The sequence below is a fragment of the Oncorhynchus nerka genome, linkage group LG9a (genome assembly GCF_034236695.1).
Source record: "Oncorhynchus nerka isolate Pitt River linkage group LG9a, Oner_Uvic_2.0, whole genome shotgun sequence".
Classification (NCBI taxonomy): Eukaryota; Metazoa; Chordata; class Actinopteri; order Salmoniformes; family Salmonidae; genus Oncorhynchus; species Oncorhynchus nerka.
Window position 1 is genome coordinate 23,712,105 of NC_088404.1, and position 13,987 is coordinate 23,726,091.

The 13,987-nt window shown below is 42.4% G+C and overlaps 1 protein-coding gene across 1 annotated transcript in view; it reads right to left on the minus strand.

The window, feature by feature from the left end:
* LOC115134075 (protein-methionine sulfoxide oxidase mical3a-like) overlaps positions 1–13,987 on the minus strand; it is a 119,472-nt gene that overhangs the window by 43,642 nt on the left and 61,843 nt on the right. Inside the window, 5 exon segments of the mRNA XM_065022435.1 lie at positions 5,856–5,949; positions 6,059–6,153; positions 7,379–7,565; positions 12,301–12,384; positions 12,717–12,833. Of these exon segments, the coding sequence (XP_064878507.1) occupies positions 5,856–5,949; positions 6,059–6,153; positions 7,379–7,565; positions 12,301–12,384; positions 12,717–12,833 (577 nt within the window).

Below are 13,987 nucleotides of genomic sequence, written 5' to 3' on the forward strand. Positions count from 1 at the left end.
CGTGGAGGGGCGAGGGCGGACGGTTGTTGGGGGAAAGAAAACAAGACAGGCTTTCTAAGAATCAGATGGGTAGCATGACTGAGAAGAGGAGCTGGAGGGATACAGCAGTGCAAGAGCCATGCAAGGTGTAGACACTAGGCAGGCTGGGAATCATTCAAACTGGGGCTATCCTTATCTCCAAGTACAGTATACCAGTATACTGTACCTACTGTATAACATTCTAGCAACCACATCTTTCCATAATCACGTTTCCATCCATGTTTCTTCCATGACTATAGTTGAGCACTAATTTTGTATCACTCATTTTGTATGAACTGATGTGTGTCATGTTTGAGCCATTGTTGTTTGTATACACATTTCTTTAGATTCTAGGACAAACAGACAAAACCACACAGTCATTCTAATAATTTATTGCATTCATTGTTTTTCCTACAGTAGCTCACAAATATAAAATATTTATTATAGACATTATAATATAGATGTATTATATAACATAAGGCTGGTACTACTTTGCCTTTTTCCCATCCTTCCTAGCAAGTCGTAAAACTGACAGTCTAATACAGGGATGGTCAACTAGTGTCCCAAATCAGTACCCTGTTGTCGTAAACATGGTCAATTTACCGACTGGGGGGCCCACATTGACTTTGTTTTCACTTTCACGCAGATATCATATTAATATGGCATTAGTCAGGGAAAAATGCATTGAATTGCAGTAAATTAGCTTAAAAACGGCTAACATTTCTCTCCACCCCATGACAAAATGTGTAGAATTGCAGGATGGATATGGATGTGGGTACGCAGACCTGGATCGCATTCCCTCATGATGAGTTCAGATGTGGCTCCAACCCCCATCAAAGTTGCCCATTTCTGGTCTAGTAGAATCAGTCTAAATTTGCTTGCATACTTGCATAGGGCACGGCAACACTTAAAAATGTGTTCTTTAAAATGATACATTTAGCTTAAAATAAGTTGAGAGAAACTTACCAACAGAAAATGTGTTGTAAGCAATGGCCGCATGCAACCCTCACTAAAGCATGGTTTGGTGAGGCAGAGTGTGATATGCGATGGTGCATGTGGTGACAGTTTGTCAGATTAGTGAAACTGAAGAATGCAGAACTCTAGTAGCACAGAGGGACATTTAAAAGTCAATAGAGCCTACATCACAGTCTCATGAGACAATAGATTCATGAGCCAATGAATCCTATTCGACTAACCTCAGTTTTAAAGATGATAGGGATTACCACAGGTTAGCATGTGTTGTGAAATTATCAATGTTAGCCATTAATAGAAACTATATAAACAAAATGATGGGGACACCCTTTAAATGAGTGGATTTGGCTATTTGGCTATTTCAGCCACACCCGTTGCTGACAAGTGTATAACATTGAGCACACCGCCATGCAATCTCCATAGACAAACATTGTCAGTAGAATGGCCTTACTGAAGAGCTCAGTGACTTTCAATGTGGCACCATCATAGGATGTCACCTTTCCTACAAGTTAGTTGGTCAAATTTCTTCCCAGCTAGGGCTGCCCCAGTCAACTGTAAGTGCTGTTATTGTGAAGTAGGAATTTCTGGGAGCAATAACGGATGAGCAGCAAATTGGTAGGCCACAGAAGCTCACCGAACAGGACTGCCGAATGCTGAAGCGCGTAGCGTGTAAAAATCATCTGTGCTCGGTTGCAACACTACCATGTTCCAAACTGCCTCTGGAAGCAACGTCAGCACAAGAACTGTTCGTTGGGAGCTTCATGAAATGGGTTTCAATGGCACACAAGCCCAAGATCACAGCGTTGGCTGGAGTGGTGTAAAGCTCACCGCAATTGGACTCTGAAGCAGAGGAAAAGTGTTCTCTGGACTGATGAATCACGCTTCACCATAATTATTTTATTTATTTAACCTTTATTTAATTAGGCAAGTCAGTTAAGAACAAATTCTTATTTACAATGACGGCCTACCCCGACCAAACCCTAACAACATTGGGCCAATTGTGCATTGCCCAATAGGACTCCCAATCACGGCCGGTTATGATACAGCCTGGAATCTAACCAGGGTCTGTAGTGATGCCTCTAGCACTGAGATGCAGTGTCTTAGACCGCTGCACCACTCGAGAGCCCCATCTGGCAGTCCGACGTAAGGAAACTATGTTTGGCTGATGCCAGGCAAACCCTACCTGCCTGAATGCATAGTGCCAACTAAGTTTGGTGGAGGATGAATAATGGTCTGGGGCTGTTTTTCATGCTTCGGGCTAGGCCCATTAGATCCAGTGAAGGGAAATCTTAATGCTACAGCATACAAAGACATTCTAGACGATTCTGTGCTTCCAACTTTGTGGCAACAGTTTGGGGAAGGCCCTTTCCAGTTTCAGCATGACAATGCCCCAGTTCACAAAGCAAAGTCCATACAGAAATGGTTTGTTGAGATCGGTGTGGAAGAACTTGACTGGCCTGCACAGAGCTCTGACCTCAAACCCATCGAACACATTTAGGATGATTGGAACGCCGACTGCGAGCCTGGCCTAATCGCCCAACATCAGTGCCTGACCTCACTAATGCTTGTGGCTGAATGGAAGCAATTCCCCGCAGCAATGTTCCAACATCAAGTGGAACGCCTTCCCAGAAGAGTAGGGACTAGAGGTCGACCGATTAATCGGAATGGCCGATTAATTAGGGCAGATTTAACTTTTTTTTTTTTTTACACCTTTATTTAATCGTTATTTAACTAGGCAAGTCAGTTAAGAACACTTTCTTATTTTCAATGACGGCCTAGGAATGAGGCAGAATGACAGATTTTTACCTTGTCAGCCTGGGGGATTCAAACTTGCAACCTTATAGTAAACTTCGCCAACGCTCTAACCACCTGCCTCACGAGGAGCCTGCCTGTTGCACGAATGCAGTAAGCCAAGGTAAGTTGCTAACTAGCATTAAACATATCTTATAAAAACAATCAATCAATGACTGTCGTTTCTCCAATGTGAACTTAACCATAAACATCAATGCCTTTCTTAAAATCAATACACAAGTACATATTTTGAAACCTGCATATTTAGCTAAAATAAATCCAGGTTAGCAGGTAATATTAACCAAATTGTGTCACTTCTCTTGCGTTCATTGCACACAGAGTCAAGGTATATGCAACCGTTTGGGCCGACTGGCTCTTTGCGAACTAATTTGCCAGAATTTTACGTAATTATGACATAACATTGAAGGTTGTGCAATGTAACAGGAATATTTAGACTCATGGATGCCACCAGTTAGATAAAATACAGAACAGAATAAACGTTTTGTGTTCAAGGTGATAGTTTCCGGATTTGACCCAAGGCTCGTATTTCTGTGTGTTTATTATAGTTAAGTCTATGATTTGATATTTAATAGAGCAGTCTGACTGAGGGGTGGTAGGCAGCAGCAGGCTCGTAATAGTCAAAAGGTATATGGTTTAGAGAGAAATAGTCGACGCGTTATAATTCCTGTAATACCTTGCGGCTGAACTTGAAAGGGGTTCCTTCATTATTTTACCGTTCATGTCTTCCACAGAGAATGTCTTGATCTACTTCAAATAAGGTCTGTGTTTCTTGCAGGCTTAAACCGCCTCGGTGTTTTGATACCCGTGTAAATCTCACTAGGATAAGGTAACGTTTGTCAAAATATTTTCATAAATCCACTCTACAAAAAAATAAAAATAAGATCTTTGCTTATATTTTGCCAATATTGATCAGTTACCTTGTCCTATGGATATCTACACAGTTATAAAATTGGCAAGGTGGTGTAAGCCTACACGAAACACAGACCTTATTTTAAGTGAATCTAAAAATATCCTATGGAATAAATGAATGAAGGAACAGCTTTTCAGATTTTGCTAGAAGGTAGTCAATTCTTACCATGCCCATTATTAAAATAGGATTTCCTGCATATAGAAATTACAGTTTTTGTTTTCAACATTCATCACAGGTAAGTCAAACTCTATTTTTCTTCAAACAGTTGAGAGTATTTGTCTACTAAGCAGACTCTTCAGTATCATTGTCACTTCAGAGCTGTGTGTGTTTTACAGATGGCAGAGAAAAGCAGAGCACCAGTGTGGGACTATTACATGGAATTGGCACCAGGGAAAGCAAGGTGGAGCATGGGGTCAGCAACGGCTAAATCAAAAAATGCCACCAACCTTTGGAATCACCTTAAGAACACCCATCCAAAAGCCCATAATATGTATTATATTAAGTTAAAATAAAAGTGTTCATTCAGTATTGTTGCAATTTTCATTATTACAATGTGTATATATATATATACACACACTTTTTTATTTATTTATTAATATTTTTAAAATCGGCCGATTAATCGCTATCGGCTTTTTTTGGTCCCCCAATAAATCGGTATCGGCGTTGAAAAATCATAATCGGTCGACCTCTAGTGGAGACTATTAGCAGTAAAGTGGGGACCAACTCCGTATTAAATGTACATGATTTTGGAGTGAGATGTTTGACGAGCAGGTGTCCACATAATCTTGTAGTGTATACATCATGTTTGCGGCCTGCTTCTATCTTATTACCAAGTATAAAAATGTTCTAGTAGTTGTGGGATGAATGCCTTATACTTACCTTAAATCTAATACTAGCCTAGCAGGCCTACAGATTTCTTAATAAAGTAATCTAAGCTACAAACTTCACACTAGATAATTAGCCGTACATTAGATACATCAACCTACACGTTTCATCTGTAGAATCTATATAGTATATGCAAGATAAATGCAGCATTTAGCAAAAGCAGTGTATGTGTTAGAATGCAAAGAGTGATGCAGGAAGACAGACAGGACACCCACTGACGGTACAGTTAGAGATGAGGGGCAGGGTGGCTTTCACAATGGACCAATCACAAGCCCTGTTTCAAGCACTAGCTGTCAGCTTCAGGCTACTCTGATAGGAGGGTGAAAAGGTAAAGCTTACAAAGAACCAATCACAAGCAGTGATACAAGCATGCTCTACTGAGAAGGTCAAATAGGACAAGGTAAAACTAAGGAAGTCAGAGAGCACTACAGGTTACAATCACAATAGAGTTGGGCCTTCAATTAAAGCACAGGCAGGCAAAAGAGCATACTCAACACATTTGTTGAGTAATAAAACATAGTTAATATTATAATTAAATTAATATAAATATTACATTTAATGTACAACTATTAATCAATTCAACAGGTTACTGTTAAATTACTTAATTCGTTAAATGACTAATAACAGTGAGAAAAGGTAAGTAATTACAGTATAATTAAGTCTTAAAACCCCACAGAAGCGAACAGCGAAGGCTCATCATTTTGCCTGACTGTTATTTTAATTTCCCAGCTGAGAGAGATCGAAGAAGATGCACCATTCGTTTAAAATGTAGCTGCCAGCATGGGCTACTATATTGACCAAAAGGGGAGGGAATGCTGCATCTTCAAGAAAAAACCAACACACCACAAGCACAGAATCACAGAAATAACATCAATAGGACAGCAAGCTATACGAAAGAGGAATAGAGGACGCTAGCTAACATTCACTCAGAGTCATTAGTTGTGAAGTAAAGCCACAGAGGTGATATAAGGCGAGGGGGATACAGTATGTTCTATGGGTACTGTAGTACATCATGCTACAGGTCATGCTAGGAGATCGAGCAAGGCGTTGAGGGTGAAACAGCAGAAGAGGTAGATACAGTAGGTATACAGAAGCTGAGAGTTGAGAGAGTTTAGCTCCACCTGGTGGTAGGTCCAGGACAGGGTGCAGCGGAGGGTGCGCAGGGGCCCCTCCCCCAACCATCGAGCCCGGGCCAGTGAGGCCAGGCGGGGCAGTGGTACCACAGCTAGAGGTGAGGAAAGTGGGCTAGTGGGGGTACCTGAGGTATGGCGCTCAGCGGGAGACAGGGATGCCATCTCCCCCCTCCCGGGGGAGTCCACGGTGACCATGACGGGCAAGGACGCCTGGTTGTCCTGAAGACAGGGGTGGAGGGGTCAATACACACCCTACACTTCCTGATTGTCCGACATGACAGATCCAGTGTGTGTGTGTGGGGGGGGAGAGAGGATGGGTCAGTAGTACCTTTGTATTGAGCAGAGTAGAGGTCGGTGCTGGCCTCTTCCTCTGAGCCTGACCAGACAAGCGGTAACAGTAGTGCGGCTTGCAGTAAAACTTCCCTGCAGGAGACAAAAACAGAGAAATATTAAATCAGCGCAAAACAAAACACCTTTCCAGATCAGCCTGCATTCGGAAAAAGCATCTGTGTGTATTAGACTATGCTGTTCATAGATAGACACTATTATTGTCCTCCTTCCCTCCCTAAGTTCCCAGTGGGCATTCTGGAGTCTGCTCTACCAGTGGGATGACTGGGATCACAAACTAAACTGGGAGAAACAGCCACTCCCTCATTGCTAACAATCTTCTACTTGTTCAATGAGCACAACAGAGACCTTAACACCCATAGAGAAAAGGGAATGACATCACAAGACTGGAGCAGGCTCTATGAGGATAATGCAGGACAATCTGATAACATCTACTGTAACCACAAGGACAAGGCTTTGTATAATTGACCTGCTAACAGTACATGTATGTCTACCTATGAGTAGGCCAACATTTCAGTGAGCACTTTCTACAGTATCATAAAATTCTCAAATGATCCCTGCTGGTCATCTATAAATATTTGAACATCTTGAAGAACAATCTGGCCTTAATGGTCATGTACTCTTATAATCTCCACCCAGCAGAGGACTGGCAACCCTTCAGAGCCTGGTTCCTCTCCAGGGTTCTTCCTAGGTTCCTGCCTTTCTAGGGAGTTTTTCCTAGCCACAGTGCTTCTACATATGAATAGATTGCTGTTTGGGGTTTAAGGCTGGGTTTCTGTACAGCACTTTGTATCATCTGCTGATGTAAAAAGGGATTTCTAAATACATGTGATATATCTGATTGAGTGTCAGTAATGTCTGTGCCCTGTTTGACTTTTGTCAAGACAAAACAAAGTGACTGTCATTCAGTGGGGTGTTCTTGTTCACATGCAGTGAACAATGAGAGCCGGAATTCTTACTGGTTGGTAGGTGACCAAATACTTATGTCATGCAATAAAATGCTAATTAATTACTTTAAAAAATCATACAATGTGATTTTCTGGATTTATGTTTTAGATTCCATCTCTCACAGTTGAAGTGTACCTATGATAACAATTACAGACCTCTACATGCTTTGTAAGTAGGAAAACCTGCCAAATCGGCAGTGTATCAAAAACTTGTTCTCCCCACTGTATTAACAGCATATGCAAGCTAGATCTGTTCACATGTAACAAACAGATCTGGGACCAGCTTACACTGAAAAGCACACTACATTATGATCATTGCGAGTGGTCTAAAGACGCATCTAGGGAGCACGTACCATCCTCCACATCGAAGGCGTAGGATGACAATCTAAGCGTCGTTCCGCAGTAGTCACACTTGAAGCAGCTACGGTGGAAGAACTTGCCCTCGGCACTCAGCCGCTCCATCACGTACACACGCTTCCGGCAGAAGAAGCACACGTCACTGCCCCCGATGTTCTGGGGAAACTCCTTCCTCAGGGAACCCTGTAGAGGAAGAGGGGGAAAGGAGATTAGATCAGGGGCAGGGGAGAGGTGCAGAGCGATGGAGAGAGAGGGTAGGTATTTCCATGGAGCCCCAGCTTCACAACTTAGTGGGAGAATCAAACTGATAGAGAATAATGGGATCAACTGTTCCATTGATATCAAACCATTCACAACCTAGGTCATAACATGGGCCACTAAAACAAAAGAAGTTTGCATTGTCAGAAACACCTGAGATTCTAACACATTTTGGATACCACAACAAACACACAGTCAAAATGTTCCACATACACACACAGGACACTGGTCACAGAGTTAGTTTCTAAGAAACACACAATTACAAATCGTTCTCTAGAACTAGCAGGAAGTCCTAGTTACACTCATTATCCCCAAACACCACAGCTGCATTCGCAAGCTGGAGTCACTTCACTCTTGGGTCTACAACATGCCTAGTGCCCTACGACACCATTGGCTCTTACCAATTCCACCAATTCCCTCTCGTCAAGTAAGGGCTTGGGTTCCTCCTGAGGTTGAAGCTGATTGGCTATCTGATCAGCCAATAAGCTTACTCCCCCTGTGTACATCTTTAAATATCTCTATTGACGGCAGAGAAAGAAAGAAAGGACGGTAGGATGAGAGAAAGAGACATGGGGGAAAAATAAATACATGCAAAGAATGCAAAGGAATGTGATAGGTAAGGCACTAAAGAGCACTGGAAAATAACTGATATCATGAGAGGGAAATTAAGCCATGTTTGGTTGATCAAGCGTGTAGATGTGTCGGCTCACCAATCCAATGAACTGCTTTGAATTAGTGTTTTCAAATATGTGCAAACCTGCATAAAACTCTTGAACCCTAAAACCCTAATAAAGCCATGAGCCACACCACCACATGCAGTGTCTGACAGAAAGGGTGCTTGGAGTTTAACCATTACAACACCAGCGATGTCTACACACCATTACTTTAATGAGGAGCAACAGCTGTTGACTAGTATGCATTCCTGTATGCATTGTCCACATGCTTGTTAGGACACACATTGGAAATCAGTTCAATCACATATCAGAGGACAGACAGTGAGTTATTTGTCCCATCTCCCAGAGGCAATGAGTGTGTTCGAGTCAGCCCCACTGCAGATCTCCTCAGGAGGGAGAGGGTACCTGTCGGAGCGTTTCAGGGGAGGAGAGGGGGCTCTCTGGGCTATGGCTGCGTGACAGGTGCCACTGTTCTATAAAGCAACGTGAGCGCTTTCTCTTAGGCTCCAGGGGAAAGAAAGAAAAGAGAGGAAAATTAAGGCAGGAGGACTTGGCATGAGAACAAAGAGAATAGGCAAAGATGCAAGACAAGCTGATATGGAAAACCCTTGGCTGGGTCATATTCTAATTCTACATAACACGAATGACAGATACTGAGTAAACAATAGGATTAATGGCAGTGTTTTATTTATTGTTTTATTACTCGATCTGACATTAATGACATCTTGTAAAGTAACTAAGGAGATCAGAGATCAGGTCAGTTCTTTTGGTAAAGTCCTCAACTTTGAACCCAGGCCAAGGCTATTGAGTGGTGTGTATCACCTGTGGCTTTGTCGGCTTGCTTTGAAACTGCGAGGCAAGCTGCTCAGCCCTCTCCTGTATACTAAGGCTATGTAACAGCATTTGGTCATCAGAGCGCAGAAGCTCTAGCTCCTGCAGAAGAACACATTATCAAATTACAAAGAACAGAATAGGACTGGTAAGGAAGAATTTAGCCAATGCGCAAAGCATCCCATGCTCCACACAAAATCCATATTATTTAACATTTATTTATCCAGGAAAGACCATTAAGGTTAGCAACCTCTTTTGCGAGAGCAACCTGATTGATTGTGATAGAGGTTTTAGCCTTTAGCCTGTGCTAGGCTATTTGTGCTTGCTTTAGTTGTTTAAGTGATTTTTATGTGACAGGTTCATCATATGCATACTAACAAGGGTGCCCTGACTGCTGTGCCTTGACATAACTGATCCACTATTAGCAGAGTCACTACTCATTTATGGTGTACTTGTAAATGCTGCATTGTTGCAAAGCCAATTTCGATTTGCCATGCAGTAGAAAAACAGGGGCAAATTCAGCTTTGGTCAGCTATTGAGGTTACTGGTTAACAGGGTGGTTACTAGTAGCCTAGCAGTTAAGAGCGTTGGACCAGTAACCAAAAGGTTTCTGGTTCGAATCCTTGAGATGACTAGGTTAAAACATCAGTTGATGTCCCCTTGAACAAGACACTTAACCCTAATTGCTCCTGTAAGTTTCTCTGGATAAGAGTGTCTGCTAAATGACTCAAACGTAAAATGTAGCAGTCTGAGGAGAAATGTTATAATGCAGCTGTCCTTGATGGCAGTAGGTATATCTTATATAATTTAAAATCGAATCAATCTGTCAAAATCAATCTAGTGAGTTTTCCAAGGAGCAGAGATGAGGTAATGTGTTAATGTAGTTCTCCCCAGAGAGGAGGGGCTACCTGTCTGAGCGTTTCAGGGGAGGAGAGGGGGCTACCTGTCTGAGCATTTCAGGGGAGGAGAGGGGGCTACCTGTCTGAGCATTTCAGGGGAGGAGAGGGGCTACCTGTCTGAGCGTTTCAGGGGAGGAGAGGGGGCTCTCTGGGCTCTGGCTGTGAGACCGGTGCCACTGTTCTATAAAGAAATGTGAGGGCTTTTTCTTAGGCTCCAGGGGAAGGAGAGGACAGATAAATAATGTAGGACAGTTCAGAAAAGGCAACAGGACTGAGATTGATGACAATGAGGAATTCGCTCTTAGCTAGAGTACAGTAGTAAACCAACACCAAAGACACTCAAACCATTAAAAAAATGAATAAATCCACAAGGCCCATCACTTACAGATAATGAATTGACTGATTCGGCTCTGTTTTTTCACACAACATGCCATGGTGTTCACCTTTGGTTTCTCAGGTTTACCCTTAAACTTAGCGACTAATCTCGCAGACCTCTCCTGAATGCTAGGGATGTGAATAGGCTCTGGCTCGTCAAGCTGCACGGGTTTCCATTTCTGCAGATTAAACGAAGGTAAGCATTGTGTGTGTTTACAGTCTGTGTGTCCCAAAACATGATACTACTGGTTTGATGCAGTTAGCTGGTATGTTTGGCTTGAGAATTTAAGACAGGCTATGAAATAAACAGACCTCTATTGACAACCCACTCTTTCAGGGGGAGTTGGGATATAAAAATAAAAAAACTATTTTCAAATTCACACATGTATATTAATACACACTTGTACATGTGTCAAATAGGACAAATATAAGCACCCACCAAATTTTTATTTACAAATTGCACACATATCATATAATACTGTATATGAGTCAGCATGCAAGCACTGCTATGGCGATAGAGATCAAACAATAGTGCCCAAACTAAACATATGAGACTAGCCTTGAAATACTGTATACTTACATACTGTAAGTCATCTGCTTACACTTTGTTGATTGTTCCAATCATATTCTGACCACAACAATCCCTTCCATCCCACACAAGCCGTAGAGCCACCCAGTCACACACACTATGCCTGTGTTGTTAGTTCCCTGAGGGTTAGCACTGACCACAGGCCCATTCAACTATGGTTACCCTGTGTATCAGAAGGGTCTGGTCCTGGGTGGTGACTTCCTCCTCCATCACAATGCTGAAGGACACCCAGACACTTCAAAATTGACAGCTAGGGCCATGTTTCTCCGCTCATAAACAAACCACAGCATGCCATGTACAGCATCAGATCTTTCACTGCAGAAAGTATGGCAACAAGGCCTACCTACGCGCTGGTCAGCCACAACACAAGAAACCCACTGACGAGAAGAACGGAAACTAAGACTAGATACAGTTCATTTTAGTTTGGTTGGAAGTCCTCAAATCAAATGTTATTGTCACATACACATGGTTAGCAGATGTTATTTCAAGTGTAGCAAAATGCTAACGTCTAGGACGTTAATATAGGGAGGGGAAGAGCCACTACATTTAGCTTTCTACTTTGACGGCACAACTTTTTTTTTTTTCCAAACATTTTGCAACCCTACTTATATGAGTCTGAAGAGCTACTAAAACATGTACACTTATCAGTGAAAATGAGTGTGTGAGATAGAAAAGTGGTATTGGAGAGCCTGTTCCTGGAGAGCTACCTACCCTCCTGAAGGTTTTCACTCAAACCCGTTATAACTAACCTGATTCATCTTATCAACCAGCTAATTATTAGAATGTGGTGCGGTAGATTAGGGTTGGACTGAACACCTACGGGAGGGTAGCTCTCCAGGAACAGGGCTGGAGAGCCCTGGTCTTTATGTTAATGGCTTAACGGTCTGTTAGCTAATTATTTCCACCAAAAATATTTTTCACGACAGACTATTTCCAACCAATTAGCTCAACTGCAGATTAGCTTTCATGGGTCAATCAAGCACAGCTCTGAACTGGCCATTTCACTTAGGGGCTCAAACTGTTAGACATAGCATATTTCATTTAAAAAGGACTAAACAAAAAAACGACAAAGCAGCTTTGATGATTAGTGCACAAGCGAACTAAGCTAAAACTTTGATGATTAGCACAATGAAGCTAACTGAGCTAAGCTGAAGTGATAGCCTTTGTCTATCAAAGGAGGGGATGTTAGCTTGCTAGTAACTAGCTATGATAGCATGGTTAACTGGTTAGCTGGAGATGGGAGACCGACTAGTAGGCAGGGACTACTACAGCGTCAGACCAGCTAGCCATACCTGCTCCCCTCTGTTGGATAGGGTCTGACACTTGAACATCTCCTTATAGCCAAAGCTGAGCTGCTCCTGCTGTTGGGTTTGCTTCTGAGACAACATGGCAGGGGAGGGAGAGGGATAGGGAGAGGGATACGCCACATGAGACAAGAGAGAACATGACATCACGTCACTCACTGTCTGGAACGAACAGCACCCACACACAGCTGGTTATTCTGACACCACACACGGAACTACTGGTGTCATCACTCCACAGAAAATAAAGCATGCTATGTCTAGGATGAAAAACAGTTAACAATCTGCACACAAAGCAGCTTTCCCCATGTATACTACTGTAAAACACAGCAGAGAGACAGTTGGTTAGGGACATCCAGGGGTTAGACAAGGGTCTAGGGGAGGGAGGTGAAGTGTCCACTCTTTACCTGTCTCCATGCAGGGACCAGAGCTAGGCAGACAGACTCCCTGGGGGGGTCCAGGGGGGCAGGAGGCAGGGGAGGGGGCTGTGCCACAAGAAGATCCAGATTGGGCAGAGAATCCCCCTTTGACCAGTGGAAGATGAGTGACAGTCAAAGTGGCCAATAAGAGACCAGGACAGAGTGAGCGCAACCAACCATGAGTCAAGGTCATGATCCATGATTGGAGGAGAGGAAGAAGAGAAAAATAGAGAGGGAAGTGAATCATCAGAAGACAGTGTTATGCTGGTTGGAAAACAAACTGGGAGCAAAAACTAAAAGTAAATTGTGTGTGTCATAAGAATAGCATGCTGTGTAATGTAATGTGACTACAAATGTAGGATGTTCATTAGATCACTCTTATGTTACTGAGAATCTTCAAGCAAAGCAGGAAGTGCAAACTTGTAGTGTATTAAAGTTTTAAAAAGGCTTCTAAAGTTTGTAATTTCCACTAAATTTCAGACTTGATATGACATAATGAAAAATGTTATCAACCCCTGCAAACATGTCCATTAATTATAATTCACATCATTTACATATCCTGTTGCTCCAGGATTATTTTCCTGCTGTAACAAACTGGCTCAAATTAAGATCCTACATCTGGACAATATGACATGCATTATTATTGTACAAACTGGAACTCTTCGGTTTGTAATTTACTATAGACTTAAGAAAAATAATATGGACACCGTGGCAAAGACATTCTCAGCATTTCATGCAAAGAGCTGAGGGTCGAAGAAGTGGTGAAAAGGTGAAGCCCCGTTTGAAACACCCACACAGACACACTCCACTTTCAGCCATTCTGGTGCAACACACAGTCCCAATTCAACACAGCAGCAGCAGAATCAAATTGAATATTACCACCAGTGGGACTCAACATAAGTAGGGCTTAGCGCCTATAAACCAACGTGTCCTATACAGCCTCTTTGATGGGCCATGTGTAGCTGGTTATTATACGATTAGAAAAGATGATGACTCAACATTGATTTACCAATCATATTTCAGATTGTCCAAATCTGTGACCAAGAGAGAAACGCTTCTAGCATTCTGCTCTAGACCTGAGGCAGGCTACTTCTAACGTGTCATCAATTCAATTTACATCAACCGAGTCTTTTGTGTATCAAAGATTGTATCAGATTTCACAACAGCAAAACACACATCCCAAGCAGGAATTTTAGATATGGCACCACTTGGGAATGCTGCCTGTGAGTTGTCTTTCTATGTCAACAATAGTAGCTTGT